Here is a 15,246-nt window from a genome sequence, read left to right on the forward strand (position 1 = left end):
TGATGTGTATTACTTTAAGCAAAGAGGCGGAGACAAGCTTTAAGGGCACCAAAAATTTCAACAGTACCCGGAAAACCACAAGTCCCAAGATGCAGTGTCACGTCGGACCAACACTAGCCGTAACTTTGTAAGAAACTACACATTCCAGAATGCACTGCGGCCTCGCCGGTTCATTTTTTTCACGACAGAAACTGGATCCGGAAGGCGCTGAATGCTGGGAATCCAGGAGTCCTAGCTTCTCATTGGTTGGGATTTGGTAGCGATATCTCTTAAATTGGCCTGTTTTACTGAACACAACGCACTTCCTTCGGACTCAAGTTGTTAGCGGACAACGTCTCGGCCTCACCAGGTACCAATCTCCCGCGCGTTGCAGAAAGCGGCTGTGACGCGACGGAAGTAATTCCTTCCTGTGCCCCGGAACCCACGGGGGTAGGCAGCTGGGGGTGGGGGGGCGGCCCTGAATAGGGGCTGTGGCGGTACGTGGGGTTACGGCTGCGGCGGCTGCGGGACTGGCTAGTGAGTGTCGGGCTGTGGTGGGAACCGGGCTCTGGTTTTGCTGAGAGAGTTAGTGCGGCTGGGACTGGGCGCTTTAGTTATCCCTCTGCTCACTCCTTCCCCTCTGGGCGGGGAAGGAACGGAAGCTCAGAGCCTCTCCGGCCTCCGGGCTCCTGGCTTGGGGGATGGGAGAGGAGTTTGGCGGGACCTTAACTAGCTCAGCTCGGTGGGTTTGGAAAGGGGAGGCAGGACTGGAAGTGCGGGCGAGCTGGACCATCTCCGTGCAGAGCGCGGAGAGGGTGGAGTTAGGAGCATGGCAGCCCGGTCGCCTGCCTCATGTGCGCTTATATTTGTTTTACTGTTGAAATCTGTCGCTAGTCCCAGGAGAGAGCCCTCGCCCCTTTAAACATAAGACCGCGGAAAAAAAGTTTACGTTCTGGACAACTTGGGTAATCTCTGCCTGGCTGGGTACATTGGCATTTGTGCATCTATCTGCCTCTCACTTTCGCTTGAAAGAAGGAATCTAGTGCCAGGTACACTGCCCACTAAGTTTCCCTTAAGGAACTGGAATCTCTTTAGTTTTGTGAGCATGAAGGTTGTCGTTGTGTCTGTCATTTAGTGCAAGCATTCCTACTCTGCACTTTATAGTGTAGAAAGTAAATGAAATAGTTCTACTGTTCAATTACCAGATTCAAGCTACCAGATCTGCTATTTGGTGCCCGAGTTGAATTTTATTTTCTGTTAAGTGATCTAAGATGGTAAATACCTGGTCTCGCTTACATTTTAATGTGTTTTTGAGCCGTTGAAGTTCGCAGGTGGATTTAGTCTTCCCAGTAATGAGAAAATTTGTAGTCGTTTGGGATTTCTATATTTCTATTTACCTATGTTTTGAGTACTGGATGGCATGGAAGTGGCGCTGTGTAAACATGTCTGGACTCAGAGGGTTGGCTTTAAAGGTGTGGACCACTATGCCTGCTCTCTTCCACGTGCTAGAATTAACCTTGGACCTCGACTGCACTCAGTCGCACTCTTCAGTACCAGGACTGTGTACCTTCACACCCCCCATCCAATTTTTATAAATGACTTTTCATCTTTAATATGATATTTCTTTAATAACTGCCAGACTGAGCCTGTAACGATGATGCATATTTGCCTAGTGTGCAGAGGCCCTGGGCTGGTTCTTCAACACCACACCAAAAAAAAAAAAAAAAAAAAAAAAAGGTTTATTACTTCATAATGGTATTTTAAAAAATAAACATATCCATTTTTTTTGAGACATGTATGTTACCCTTGCTAGCCTGAAGTAGACTTGCATGGCCTTCTGCCTCTGCCTCCCAAGCAACTGGGGTTAAAAGTGTGCACCCCACATCCAGATTATATCTCTATTTCCTATGGAGAGAATCTGCTTCATTACTTGATGGTAATGCTACAGTGTTAATTAATAGGCAATGGCGCCGAAGTGTTAAGCTTATGTCAGTATATTAAGTTCTTAACAAATTGTGGGGATATTCATCCTTCAGGAAAGATTGGGGGTAGTGCATTTCAGATTGGAGTGTAAGCAGAAAAGTCTGTGAATCTATGCTTTAGTATGTTAATAGACTCTAAATGCTTTGATAGTTCATTAAGTAAGACAAAGACATTCAATACTGGAAGATTTACATACACATATATACACCCACGGTTTTAGGTCATAAGTGTGTATAGATAGGCATGATGTCAGACACCTGTAAACCTTTTATTCAGGAGGCGCCAAGAGTTCCAAGTCAGCCTGGGCTACATAGTGAATCCCTGTTTGACCCTCTCAATTAAAAAATAATAATGGGGGGAGGGGATACAGCAAAGTCAGGAGTCAGTGTAAGATAAGATCTTGGTCTGGGAAACGCCCTTGGGATTTGATGTTTGAGATACAAACATAATGGGTTAAAAGAAGCAGTCACTGCAAATGCCAGGACCTTGAAGTGTGAGTGAACTTGACCTATTCAAGAAATTCCAAAGAGACAAATGTTTGGAATTTATTGCGCCAGATAAGGTTTTAGCCCTAGCTGACCTGGCACTCAATTTATAGACCAGGCTGGCCCAGAACTCAGATTCAACTACCTCTGCCCTCTGAGTGCTGGAGTTTAAGGCGTATACCACCATGCTCAGGTGTATTAGTTTAAAAAAAAAAGTTAACTTAAACAGAGTTGAAAGTCATCTGATCTGAAATATAATTTGAAGCCACATAGCTCTTGTCTTTCCTAGAACAGGAAAAAAACTTTCTTGCCTTTGCTAATCACCTGGTGAACAGTAGTTGGTTTCTGACAACAGGTTTATCAGGAGTTCTCTGTGAGACAAAGCTTGATATTAAGACAGTTGGAATCTGCAAAGCATACACACCTTAATCACAGAGGTGAGCCTCCAAATTTGAGGCCAGCCTGGTGTAAGAAAACAAATTGGATGTTTCTGACTGGAAATAGTAGGAATAGAGCTAGGAAGAAAAACTAGGAATTGTATCTTTGGAGTAATGCTTACATAGTTAAATTAGAGGATATCAAATGGGTGCTGTTAAATTGTGTGATCAAAGTAAGTAGGTAAAATTTAATGTACTGCTTTGATTTTTATGTTTGGTGCAGAGTCTCACCTTATACCAGGCAGGCCTTTAAACTGGTTCTCCTCTCTCTGCGGTCCATGTGTTAGGATTTTAGAACTGTGCCTTGTTTATGAGCCTCTTCAAAGCTGTTCACATTTTTCATCCCAACAGAGATGGGATCTCTTGAGTTTAAGGCTGTTTGATCTACATAGTGCAAGGACAACCAAGACCTAGCTCAGAAGGGGGAGGGGCCTCTTGAAGGTTGGTGATAGAATAGACAGACAGGCTTTGGAACTTGCTGGGCTCTATCTAGGACCTTTAAGTTAATAGATGTTTGTTTTTATTTGATGTGTATGAGTGTTTTGCCTGCTGATAAGTGCTTGCTTATCGTCCACAAGAACTAGAAGAGAGTGTCAGATCCCCTGGAATGGGTGTTAGGGCAGTTGTGAACTGACATGTAGGGGCTTGGAACTATTCTAGGGGATCTGACCCCCTCTTCTGGCTTCTGTAGGCTCTTGAACACACATGGTACACATGAATAATTCAGGAAAAATACTATACATTTTAATTAAAAAAAAAAACACTTGAACTGAGAATTATTGGTTATTATTTTTCTTTGCTGCCAAGAATTTAACGTAGGGCTTTGGGCATGCTAAGTAAGTACATACTACTGAGCTAAATTTCAAGCCCAGATTTTACAACTTTTGAGTAGTTGAACTGAGTTTGAGGCCAGCCTAGTCTACAGTGTGAGTTCTAGAACAGCCAAGGCTACACGTCAGATGTCATTCTGAGTGTTTGTATATCAATTCATTCTTCAAAATTCTTTAAGATTTAAGAGATTTAAGTTGGTGTGTGTCTGTATGAGTGCAGGTGCCCACAGAGGTCAGAGGGCACCCCATCCTCTGGCGTGGAGTTACACATAGCTGTGAACCAGCTGGGTGTACTGAGAACCAGACTCCGGTCCTGTAAATGTAGTATGTGCTAAGCCGCCTCTTCAGCTCTACCAGGATACCTTTTTTTTTTAAATCTATTTTTTGTATAGTTACTAACAATTTCAAGCTGCTATGTTGGTGCTAAAAATCAATCAATTCAGGTTCTGGGGAAGAGCAGTCACTGCTCCTGTCTCCTTCACTCAGTCATCTTTGTGTTTGATAAGACACAATTGCCTAATCTCTGGCCACTCCCTCCCCCTTATTTTCTGGACCTGTTCTCCCTCCTGAAAGGGTTCTTCGGCCACATATCCATGCCTCACTCCCTTCAGGCTTTGTTAGTGTTAGTGAGGCTTCTCTTCACGACCTTGAAACATAATCTCTTTCCCCTGTCTTCATTCCCTGCCTACCTTGCTCTGCTTCTTTTCCCCCATAGAACTTCCTCCATCATTCAAGTTTTGTTTGCTGATAGACACACCCACAGAACCCTTTTGATGGGGGTGTAGTAGGCCTGATAACCTACTGTGTACTCTTGGCAGACCTTGAACTGTTGGTAATTTTGCTTCTATCTCAAGAGCTAGGATTTTGGTTTTGTTTTTTAAAGATTTATTTTATTTGACTATACTGTAACTGTCTTCAGACACACGAGTGCATTGGATCCCATTACAGATGGTTGTGAGCCACCATGTGGTTGCTGGGGAATTGAACTCAGGACCTCTGGAAGAAGGAGCAGTCAGTTAGTGCTCTTAATTGCAGAGCCATCTCTCCAGCCCAAGCTAGGATTTCATTAATGGTCCATGAAGTTGGGCTTGTCCCTGCCATTTTTTTCCCATGAGGTTAGAAACTTTGTTGTGTTCTGGCTCCTGTATGTAGGACAGCGTGTGGCATAGTTCTCCTTAGAGTAGTGTTTGTGAGGCCAATGTATTTCTAAACTGGTTTTTAACTACACTCAGTTGTAAACTCTTGAGGACCTCCCAGGCTGATTTGGAATTGATCGTTCCTTGGATCTCTCTTCTTTCAACTAACTTAGTAAAGTAATTCCATCACTCAATCACCCAGGTCAGACACTGTCTTTTTTACACATAACATTTTCTGTTGAAGGTTTGTAGCTACTCATTTACTTTCTTGGAACAGCTAATTTACTTCTTTGGGGGTAACATCTACTTATCCAAAGAATTTCAGTTTGACAGTCTGTCAGGTGTTCTTGTTGATTCTGGTTTGGTTTTGGTCTACTGAGACTGGGTTGGCCTCAAACTCTGCTTTAATATCCTGAGGGGGATTACAGGTATATACCGCCACGCCAGCTTTGACTGAAACTATAAGATTGTAAGTAGAGCATTGCCAAGAAGATGTATTAGTGCCATAGTCTCCGTACTTCCTGAAGATGGAAGTCTAGTTATGTGGGGTTTGTGTCTATTCAAACTGAGATTTGCCTCCAAATGTGAGTTTTTGGATATTTGAGTTTTAAATAATGTGGTAGGACTCCTACTCCTTTAAAACTTAATGTTACTTACATGCTGGCCCTGATTTACTACATTAAGTCTGTAGAGAAGTCGTTGCTTCCCAAAGGCCTCTGAGTCTTTGCATGGTTGCTTAGCTACAGCTAGTTTATAAACAACCTAGGTGTTTTTACTATGGAGATTATCTAGATAGAAAAGTTGATACTTGAAGCTTTTGTACTTCAAGGCTTTCTTTCTAATTTTTTTTTTTCATTTTTAAAATGAAAAAATATAAACACAAAATGATGGGTTTGGTGGAATATTTAGCTGTCTTTTATTACAAAGAGACACAAAATACAGTTTTTAAATTTTTAGAGAACCATTCAAGGATTTGTCATCAACCTAATTAAAAACAAAGTTAATTCACGTGGAGCTAGTTTAAAACAAAACTTTTTTTAAGAACAGGTTAAAGCTGGATGTGGTAATCCCAACATTCTGGAGGCAAGGGCAGTTGAATCTCTTTGAGGTCAAAGTCATATCTACAAAGCAAGTCCAACAAGACAACCAGAACTCTTGCATGGAGAAAGCCTGTCTTAAGGGGGAAAAGGGGAGGGGGATTGTAAATTCAGGGCTGGAGAGATGGCTCAGTGCTTCAGAGCACTGGCCACTGTTCTAAAGAACCTTGGTTCAATCCCAAGCATCCACAAGGCAGCTCACAACCATCTGTAACTTCAGTTCTGGAGGATCCAATACTCTCTTCTGGTCTCTAAAGACACTATGAATGGTACATAGACATGTATGTAAACAAAATATCTGCATATGTAAAAATTATAAAATTTTAGAAACATTTCTTACATAATTATAAGTTTTTTAATTTAATTTAAAATTTTTAATTACATTATGTGTACATGTTTTGTTGAGGTCAGAAGAGGGTTTGGAACCCATGTAATTGGAATTACAGGTGTGAGCCCTCATGTGGTTGCTATGAATCGAACCTGGGTCCTCTCTCCAGCACCCACCCCAAGGTTTTTAATATTTAACCCTTTATTTTTTTTCCATTTTTTTATTAGATACTCTGTATTTACATTTGAAATGTTATTCCCTTCCCCCACCCTGCTCCCATTCTCCCTAACCCTTCATTATTCAGAACTTTAGTACCTTCTGTACAGAGTGGATAGAATAAAATACACACGTGCATATTTTTGTAATGAGAGAGCAACCAAGCCGTACCTTCTTTGCATGTCATTGGCTATATTGCATAATCGTTCACCAGATAAGCATTTGCTTGGTGTATGGGGAGGATGGAGTTTGTTGTTTTTTTTTTTTTTTTTTCAATTCCCACACTATTGAAGGATTGCCTGTCCAGCTTATTGACATGAAGGAAGGCACATGTAATAATCTTTAGAAGCTAACATGACTTCAGTGTATTAAACATCGAAATGATTATAATAAGATTTAAGTCAGTCTTGTACCTGATTCTATCCAAAGTTCATTCTGTTGTCAGTGCTTATGGTAAGCCCTCCACCTTCTGTACTCTAGCAAGCTTAAAGTAGCTAGAGGCTCGCTCTTAGCTGCTTGAACAACTATCTATCAGATATGACATGAATAAAAGAATTTAAAAGCCACCATTTAGAAACCAGGGGAAAACACTAGTTTTCTGATGACAACAGGACCCATGTTCTCTTCAGATTTCAGCATGAAAAGCAATGATCTAGAAGATTTGAAATAGTGGTTTTAGGTTCTTGGGTTTGAGTTTAGGGATTTTAGTTATTTGTGGTTTATGTAGCATCTTAATGAGCAGAGCCTTTTCACATGTGTTCTTGACCTGTCACTTTACAACTGCCTACACTAGCACCATCAGTCAAGTTGTGTGTTAACTCTGGGATGGAAGGCAAGACCTTGTACTAAACAAGCAGATGCAAAAGCTCAGCTACAGACCTAAATCTCCATATAAGCTTGGGGTTTGGTTTGGTTTAAAGGCTGATACCATGGAATCCTATACCATCCCAGTGGTCTATTCGACACCTAAAGCTTTGCACAGTCACATTGCTCCTGAGCTGCACCACTACCCTTGACAACCAGTTTATAATCATTACTTTTCAGTAATCTTTCTGGAATTCTGATGCCCCAACTAAAGTTCTGAGAGGAGGGAGAGTCCTGAAATAATTAACATCAGTAACATAGTAAATAGAAATGTGTGGGAAATGCAACACTAATCTTTGTATGCTTTTTCCTCCCCAGGAAACTACTAAAGTTCCTCTGGGATCAAATAGAATTTTGTAAGAACAGAATGGGTAAGTTGTACAGAGGTGACTTTTGTGTTTAATTACTGGGAACTGGGTTTTCCTCTCAAGTAAAGGTACTTGTGGACCTACACACATGACTTTATTGCACAGATAAGCACTTGAACACATCCATATAGACACCAAGGGTTGGCTTTAATAATAACTTGTCTTTTACACCAGATGGTGATGGTATACTTCTTCAATCCCAACACTCATGAGGCATCTTTGTCTGAGATCAGCCTGATCTACAGAGTGAGCTCTAGGATACCCAGGACTACACAGAGAAACCCTGCCAAGAATAATAATCGACTTTTAGTAGCAGATATGCAGAATAGTTGTGTGTTACTTTTCCATGTCTCTGTGACCAGATAAACACCTACAAAAACATGAGAGAAAGGGTTGTATTTTTAAGTCTGATTCCCTAGGACTGAAGGAGAAAGAGTTGTTGTTGGTATTATTCCTTCTTTCCCCCACTCCCTCCCTTTTTTTTTTTTTTTTAAACAGGGTTTGTCTGTGTGGCCCTGGCTGTCCTAGAACCCATTCTGTAGACCAGGCTGGCCCCAAACTCTGAGATCTACCAACCTCTGCCTCCTGAGTGCTGGGACTAAAGGCATGTGCCACCAACTGGGTGATTTTCTTTAAAAGACAATTACATTTCTAAAATGAAATCATAGGTGTACAGCTGTAGTCATTAGGTAAACTAAGTTAAATGCCATACATTAAAGAGAAACATCAGTGAGGCAAATGTATGGATGTACTCTTCTGATTCATCGAGCATCAGGAACCACCAATCTTAGTTTTTTTCTTGTATGTTATTCTGTATTCCTGGATTTTATTTCATTTTTGGTGTGACACTCTCCACATATATATATCATTGACTGCTGCTTTAGTGGTTTAACTTTGTTACTCCCTGTGCAGCTCAAAGAGCACCCCTCTTCTTTTTCTAGTCTAGTAAGAACTATTACTATAAGCTTGGATAGTTTAGAAATTGTTTACATCTTTATGAACCTCCATGCTTTTATTTTAATAATTGCAAGAGTTTGTATAGTGTCAAAGCCTTTTCAGGGACCTGGAGAGATAGCTCAGTGGGTAAAGGGCATGGTTTGAAAGCACCAGGACCCCAGGCTTCTGTAAAGCCAGACTCAGTAGTGTGCATTGTTACCCCAGTGCTGAGACAGAAGCATACAGACTAGCTCCATGAGGTGTGTAGTGACAGACAACAGAAATAACTTGTCTCAGCTGTTGGCCTTGCCTTTCATTTTATGATTGTCCTCAGACCTCCACATGCTCTGTATGTAGCACTGGATCAGCTTTTACATGATGATACACAAATCATTTGGGGGGGATTTGTCCCAACATTTTGCTGTTTGATACCACTTCACTGGATAGATACAGCTTGCACCCCCTGAATATTTACTCTTTTCACATTTCCCAGATGTTTTGATATTGTTCTTGAACAGGTTTACTTTTTGAAGATTTATTTATTTATGAAATGAGTGTTCTATCTGCATGCCAGAAAAGGATATCAGATCACATTACAGGTGGTAGTAAGCCCTTGTGCTTTGCTCGGAATTCAACTCATGACCTCTGGAAAAGCAGCCAGAGCTCTTTTAAATCTAAGTGTAAGCAAGTATTATTTGTCATATTAACTTGTGCCTTAAGTGTTCTTTTCAGGAGTGAGAAAAGGAGTTCTGTCTTAAATTTGAGAGCTAGCTACTTAAAGAATGAATATTGTCTTGTTTACATGGGTTTAGATTTCAGATGAATGAAATGGTGATTTTAATCATAAGCTTTGTGTAGGGATTTCTGAGTGTAGATAAACAGACCAATCATCTTTATCCTTCTACATTATAGGGCTTTCTAAAATTTCAGAAGATTTTTAAATGCTTTCATATAATGATAATGGTAAAAGTAATTATAAAAGATGTGAGAAAAAACCTTGGTGTATAAAAGTTTGTATTATTATTTATTATCCCCAGCAGCAGACTGTAGTTGAAGCCAGCACAGTGGCGACAGTAGAGAAGCATCTACACACGTGTCCTTATGTGATATTTTTTCCCTATGTTGAGCAGGCAGACTCATGTGCTAAGAACATGCTCTGCTGCTAAGCATGGACCCATGATTAAATTCATTTTACTGTTTTATCTCAGATGGAGAAGAGAAAACCTATGGTGGCTGTGAAGGCCCTGATGCCATGTATGTGAAATTAATATCTTCTGATGGTCATGAATTTATTGTAAAAAGAGAACATGCATTAACATCAGGAACAATAAAGGCCATGTTGAGTGGTCCAGGTAGGTAAATATATTTCAAGTTAGATTTGCATGGCACATAAAAGAGAATGTACATGTGTCTAGTCTCAGCTGCTTGAGAGGCTGAGCTTTAGAAGTACGTTTCTAGCCTAGGAGTTTTAGGCCAGCCTGGGCAACATAATGAGACATTCTCTAAAAAGAAAACAAGGACTGGAGACATAAGCTAGCCACAGGTCTATGGGCCTGAGTTAGGCCCTCCAGAATCCATGTTTACTGCTAATCAGTCTTGTTAGTTTTCTGCCTCACAAAGTGCCATCATGTGTGTGCCGCATAGCTTAGAGTAGAGAGCTGCATCTCTGAAGTGAAAACTTTAGAGCTTTGGCTCTGGTTAGTCTCTGTCTGGGCCTTTGAATAAGGTCTGCCTTCACACTCGCTTCTCCCCGCTGTGTCCAGTCTCTTCTGATGAGGTTGCCAGTTGTGCCGTCCTGTTGTCCTAGAAACTGTTAACATCATTTAAATGAAAGACACAACCTTCAAGTACAATCACATTCCAAGGGAGTTGGATTTATGTTGCCCTTGACCAAGAAAAGCCACTGTGTAGCCCTAATATACATAACTCTTCTGTTTTGCAGGTCAGTTTGCGGAGAATGAAACCAATGAGGTCAATTTTAGAGAGATCCCTTCACATGTGCTATCAAAAGTGTGCATGTATTTTACCTACAAGGTCCGCTATACTAACAGCTCCACTGAAATTCCAGAATTCCCAATTGCACCTGAAATTGCACTGGAACTGCTGATGGCCGCGAACTTCCTAGATTGTTAAATAAAATAAATTATAATAAACTGTTAATTTTTTTCAGTATTTAATACCTGTAGTTCAGTTAGTAATTTTTTCACATATAGCATGTTGCCTGTATGAAATTGAACTCTAAAGCTAATTGCTGAGCAGATTCCTTCTGTCATTTGCATAGCAGAGTTGAGATTTGTTTGCTATATCAACAAATTAAGGAAGTTTCATAAGCCAAAAAATAAACAGATAATGCCAGTTTATAGGTGGTTTGCTTTCTCCTTTGGATGTGACCTTTAAAGTTGTAACTGATACAGCAAATCCTGTGACATACACGCATAAATGAGTATTCTACAGGTAAATACAGGGGCTAAGTATGTTTGTGTTTTTAGTGTTCTTTTTAAGAACCAGTTCTGATTTAAAGCCACTGAGCATTACTAGAGTTATACAAATAATTACATGAAAAACATGTTTATAACTTAGCCAAACCTTGATTTTTGTAACTCAAGAATAAGTTGAAATTTCTTATGTGTTTTTTGATAAACTGCAGTATTGTTTAAGTGCATCTTGTGTTTTGTTTATTGCCACAATTCAAGTACTTTATTTAAAAGCAAATTTGGAAGCTAACCAGGTATATCTTTTATCATAGTAACTGAACTGTAGCCCTCTAGTCAAGTAAATGACTTAAGAGTTATGTGCACTGTGTGAACATTCTGAAGCATGACATTCAGTGTGTCTCAAGTTTCCATTCTTCATGGTCTCTTGGGGTAAAGCTTTTATGATGTTGGTGTGTCATATCACACTTAATGAGCTTGATCTAAGCAGAGTGCTGAGCTCTTCTAGTCTTCCTGCATTATTGGAATGCTAAAAAAACAGTAATGGAGGGCTGTGGTACGAGCCCTGTGGTGCTTAGATGTACCACCGGATCCCCACCCTCCTAGCATATCTTCTAGCCAACCATCCTAAAAGTTGTGCGTCTTCTGAAGTCATATCTATGAGGTAGTCATTCAGCCTTTCAACTGAGCAGACAAAACACCTGAATATATATGTTGGCAAGATCTCTTGGCATGGGATGTTGCTGAAGTGAATGGAATGGTGGGATATGGCTGCCTCCAGTGGCTATCACAGGTCTGTCAGCAAGCATTCAACATTCTTCCTAGAACTGGAAACTGCAGAAATCATAGCTTTTTTTCAGCATACAGGGAATGGTTCCATGTAAATTGGTTATTTTTGGTAATGTTTCAAGGCATGCTGGCACATAGCTTAGTACAATTGTGAAGAAAATACAGGAATTATGTTTTAGGCCGCAAGTATTTGGAGCTCAGTGGTGCTGAGTGCACAGTGCTCCTGTGACAAGGCCTCCAGTTGGTCAGTCTCTAGCAATTCTGCTTTTTCTATCAGCTCTAATTAAAGGTCAAAAGGCAGTAGCTAGAAAGAAAAGTTATCTTGAGCCAGTTTTTGTAGGTTACTCTGTGTTAGGTTCAGAGATAACATTAAAATTGCAACACACTAGGCAAATTTGTATATGGTACAGCAAATGGTACATTGTGTTAATAAAGGCTGTATTGACTGAAAAGATATCATCAACACTTGGTCATTACTCTTAGCATTGTCTCCTTTACACGAAAGGCTGAAATTGCTGCCGGATGTCATGCCATGCAATTAACATTTTCTGATACTCAATTACTTTATAAATTCTGTGTAATCTTTTATAATTTTTTTTTAACATAGGAAATAATACCATAAACTTTTCCTCAGTAATTCAGTCTGGAGCCTGGAGATGAGTGGACCAGCATTTGCACAAATACTCAAGTCTCCTCAGTTTAATCCCCAGCACTGGGTTATGCCTTTCAAGTCAGATTTTTTTTTTAAAGATTCATTTAATTAATGCATATGAGTACACTGTTACTGTCTTCAGACACACCAGAAGTGGATATCAGATCCCATTACAGATGATTGTGAGCCACCACGTGGTTGCTGGGAATTGAACTCTGGAAGAGTGCTTGGTGCACCTAACCTGAGCTATCTCTCCAGATCCTGGATACTTTTCTTGTATTTAATTTCCTTTTAAACATTCTTGATACTGAGTGCAGTTACACAAAGCTCACAAAAACAGGAAGAGTTCTTCTGTGAATGATTGGTGATAGATCTTTATTAGAGTGAATATATGCTGAGGTGTGAGGTTAATCTGCAGTTAAAGATGTGTTTTAGTCAAATCACTATTTCAACAGGAAATTTACAAATGTACAAGGCTTGGAAATATCCATGTTTAGGAGTGGGGTGAAGAAGGCTCAGCAGTTAGCACCTCCAGCTCTTGTATAGGACCCACACTGAACTGTAGATCCAGTTCCGAGGATTCTAGCGTCCTCCACTGATCTTTAGCACCTGTGCACACATGTTGCAAGGACGCACACAACAAGCATTTGTCATTTGTTTAACAAACACGGGCTCTGATACTCATTGATTTTTGTGTAGAATTAATTGCTATAAATCTGGTGTGATACTACACTGATCATATTTGTGTATTTTCCTATTAGTATAAAAGGTATTTTGATCATAGTACAGCACCAACCTCAGAGTTTAGAGAATATCTTGTGTTCATGCCATGAAACATTGAGCAAATGTGTTGGGAAAGGGGGCATCAAACCTAGGCCTTGAGTGTGTATGTGTGTTTTTGCTTTCATGTATTTATGCCTGGTGCCCAAGTTCAGAAGTGTGTATCAGAGCCCCTGGAACTGGAGTTCAGGATGGTTCTGAGCCATCATGTGGGTGCTAGGGATAGAACATGGGTCCTCTACAAGAGTATCCTACTCACTTTACCACTGAGCCATCTTTTCTGCTCCAAATATACGTTGTATTACTAATCTGAATCTATAGCACCAGACTCACTTTTACAGGAAACAGGCTCTGTTATCTAGAACTAATTCCAGTCCTATCCCAAGCCTTCCAAGGAGCTTAGCTTTGTGCACTCCCTGTGCATAGCCTTGCCACCGTATTTCTCTACTGAGGGAGACTGTATACAGTTATTGCCTCAGGATTGTAACATAATGGGTGACAAGATTGTGAACTAGGCAGAAAATGTTTCTTTGTTCATTTTCCTAGATTAGGTGCTGAGTGTTACACAAATACTATACATTCAGGCTTTTTATTTGTAGTGCTGGGATTGAACTCTGCTCAGACATGCTAGGAAAGAGCTAAACCACCAAGGAACTGTCATCCCCATCGCTAATTCCATGTCTTTGGCGATCTTTTGTATCGCCCACTATGTGGAGATCTTGTCCAATTCTAGCTCTGGTTCTCAGTAACTGTTAATACAAAAGAAATCTTATGTTCTGTGATTTTTTTTTTTTTTTTGGTATGCTTAATATGAGGTTATTTATTTTTCATATATGTACTGATTTTTTTTCCAAAGTATGTTTATGATTTCTTCATGTTTTTCATGTTTGTCCATCCAGCTAAGAACAAAAGGTTGGGGTTTGGTATGGGATTTGGTTTTTTGTTTTGTTTTTAGGGGGGGTGGTCCCTAAGATGTTGGTTACCAAACTTAGGGCCTTGAATATTCTAGCAAGCACTTTACCACTGAGTTACATTTTCTTGTCCCTAAAAGACACAATTTTTAAAAGAAGTTTGTGTGTATGTGTGTGTGTGTCCTTGCTCTCAGGTGAACTCAGGTCTGAAGTGGGTGTTGAATCTCCAAGAGCTAGAGTTAGTCCAGGTGCTGGTTGGTGCTGGAGTTGAAACTCTGGCCCTTGTGATCATGCAGTAAGTCCTCACAGCTGCCAGACCATCTCACCAGCTCCTTGAAAACCCTGTGTATGTGCTTCCACCACATGCATACCTGGTGCCCATGAAGATGGTGTTAAGAGACAATTGTAAATTACTGTGTGGGTTCTGGGAACTGAACTCTGGAAAACAATTTTTTTTACATCCTGTTAAAATGTCCACATTCTCTGGTGTGAGTTTTTTCCCTGCACCCCTCTTCCTGTGATGCTTAGATCGAACTTAGAGCTTTGTTTATAGTAGGCAAGCACTCTGCCACTAAGCTGTAAGTATATTGTGGTCTCTTAAGTGTGTAGAGGTTAGAGGACAGCATTGTGGAACTGGTTCTCTCCTTCCATGACATAGGTTCTGTAAACTGAACTAAAATCACCCCGCTTGCATGGGAAATGCTTTTACCTGCTGAGCCATCTTGCAACCAAAGGTTTTTGCTTTTGTTTTTGTTTTGTTTTTAAGACTTTTTTGGTTGTTTGTATGTGTATGCCATGAATGTACAAATGCCTGCAGAACAGAGGGTGTCAGATCCCCTGGGGCTGGTGATTGTGAACTGCCCTTGTAGATGTGAGGAAGCAAACTTGGATCCCTGGAAGAGCAGTAAGCATTTCTTACATTATGTATAGGCATGTACATATGTATATTTTATATATGTATGTGTGTATATACATATGTATGTATATTCTGTAAACCAAGCTGGCCTCTAGTACTGGGATTAA

At 40.3% G+C, this 15,246-nt stretch overlaps 1 protein-coding gene across 3 annotated transcripts; it reads left to right on the forward strand.

Moving 5' to 3' along the window:
• The first annotated feature begins 330 nt into the window (after positions 1-330).
• Positions 331-10,836, forward strand: ELOC (elongin C). Of its 3 annotated transcripts, none has more exons than XM_080938798.1 (4): positions 331-349; positions 7,674-7,726; positions 9,868-10,011; positions 10,602-10,836. In XM_080938798.1, the coding sequence occupies exons 2-4, from the start codon at positions 7,723-7,725 to the stop codon at positions 10,790-10,792; spliced, it is 339 nt and encodes a 112-aa protein (XP_080794924.1). In that variant the 5' UTR covers positions 331-349; positions 7,674-7,722; the 3' UTR covers positions 10,793-10,836. The 3 variants fall into 3 exon arrangements, with proteins under 3 accessions (XP_080794924.1, XP_080794923.1, XP_080794922.1); XM_080938797.1 differs by lacking the exon at positions 331-349 and adding an exon at positions 369-429; XM_080938796.1 differs by lacking the exon at positions 331-349 and adding an exon at positions 447-516.
• The last annotated feature ends 4,410 nt before the right edge of the window (positions 10,837-15,246 follow it).

The sequence above is a fragment of the Micromys minutus genome, assembly GCF_963924665.1.
Source record: "Micromys minutus genome assembly, chromosome: 26".
Lineage (NCBI taxonomy): Eukaryota > Metazoa > Chordata > Mammalia > Rodentia > Muridae > Micromys > Micromys minutus.

Excerpts from the sequence above, each read along its gene's own strand:
- ELOC (XM_080938798.1), top strand. Across the intron at positions 10,012-10,601 it reads GGCCATGTTGAGTGGTCCAG|GTCAGTTTGCGGAGAATGAA; the intron begins GTAGGTAAATAT and ends TCTGTTTTGCAG.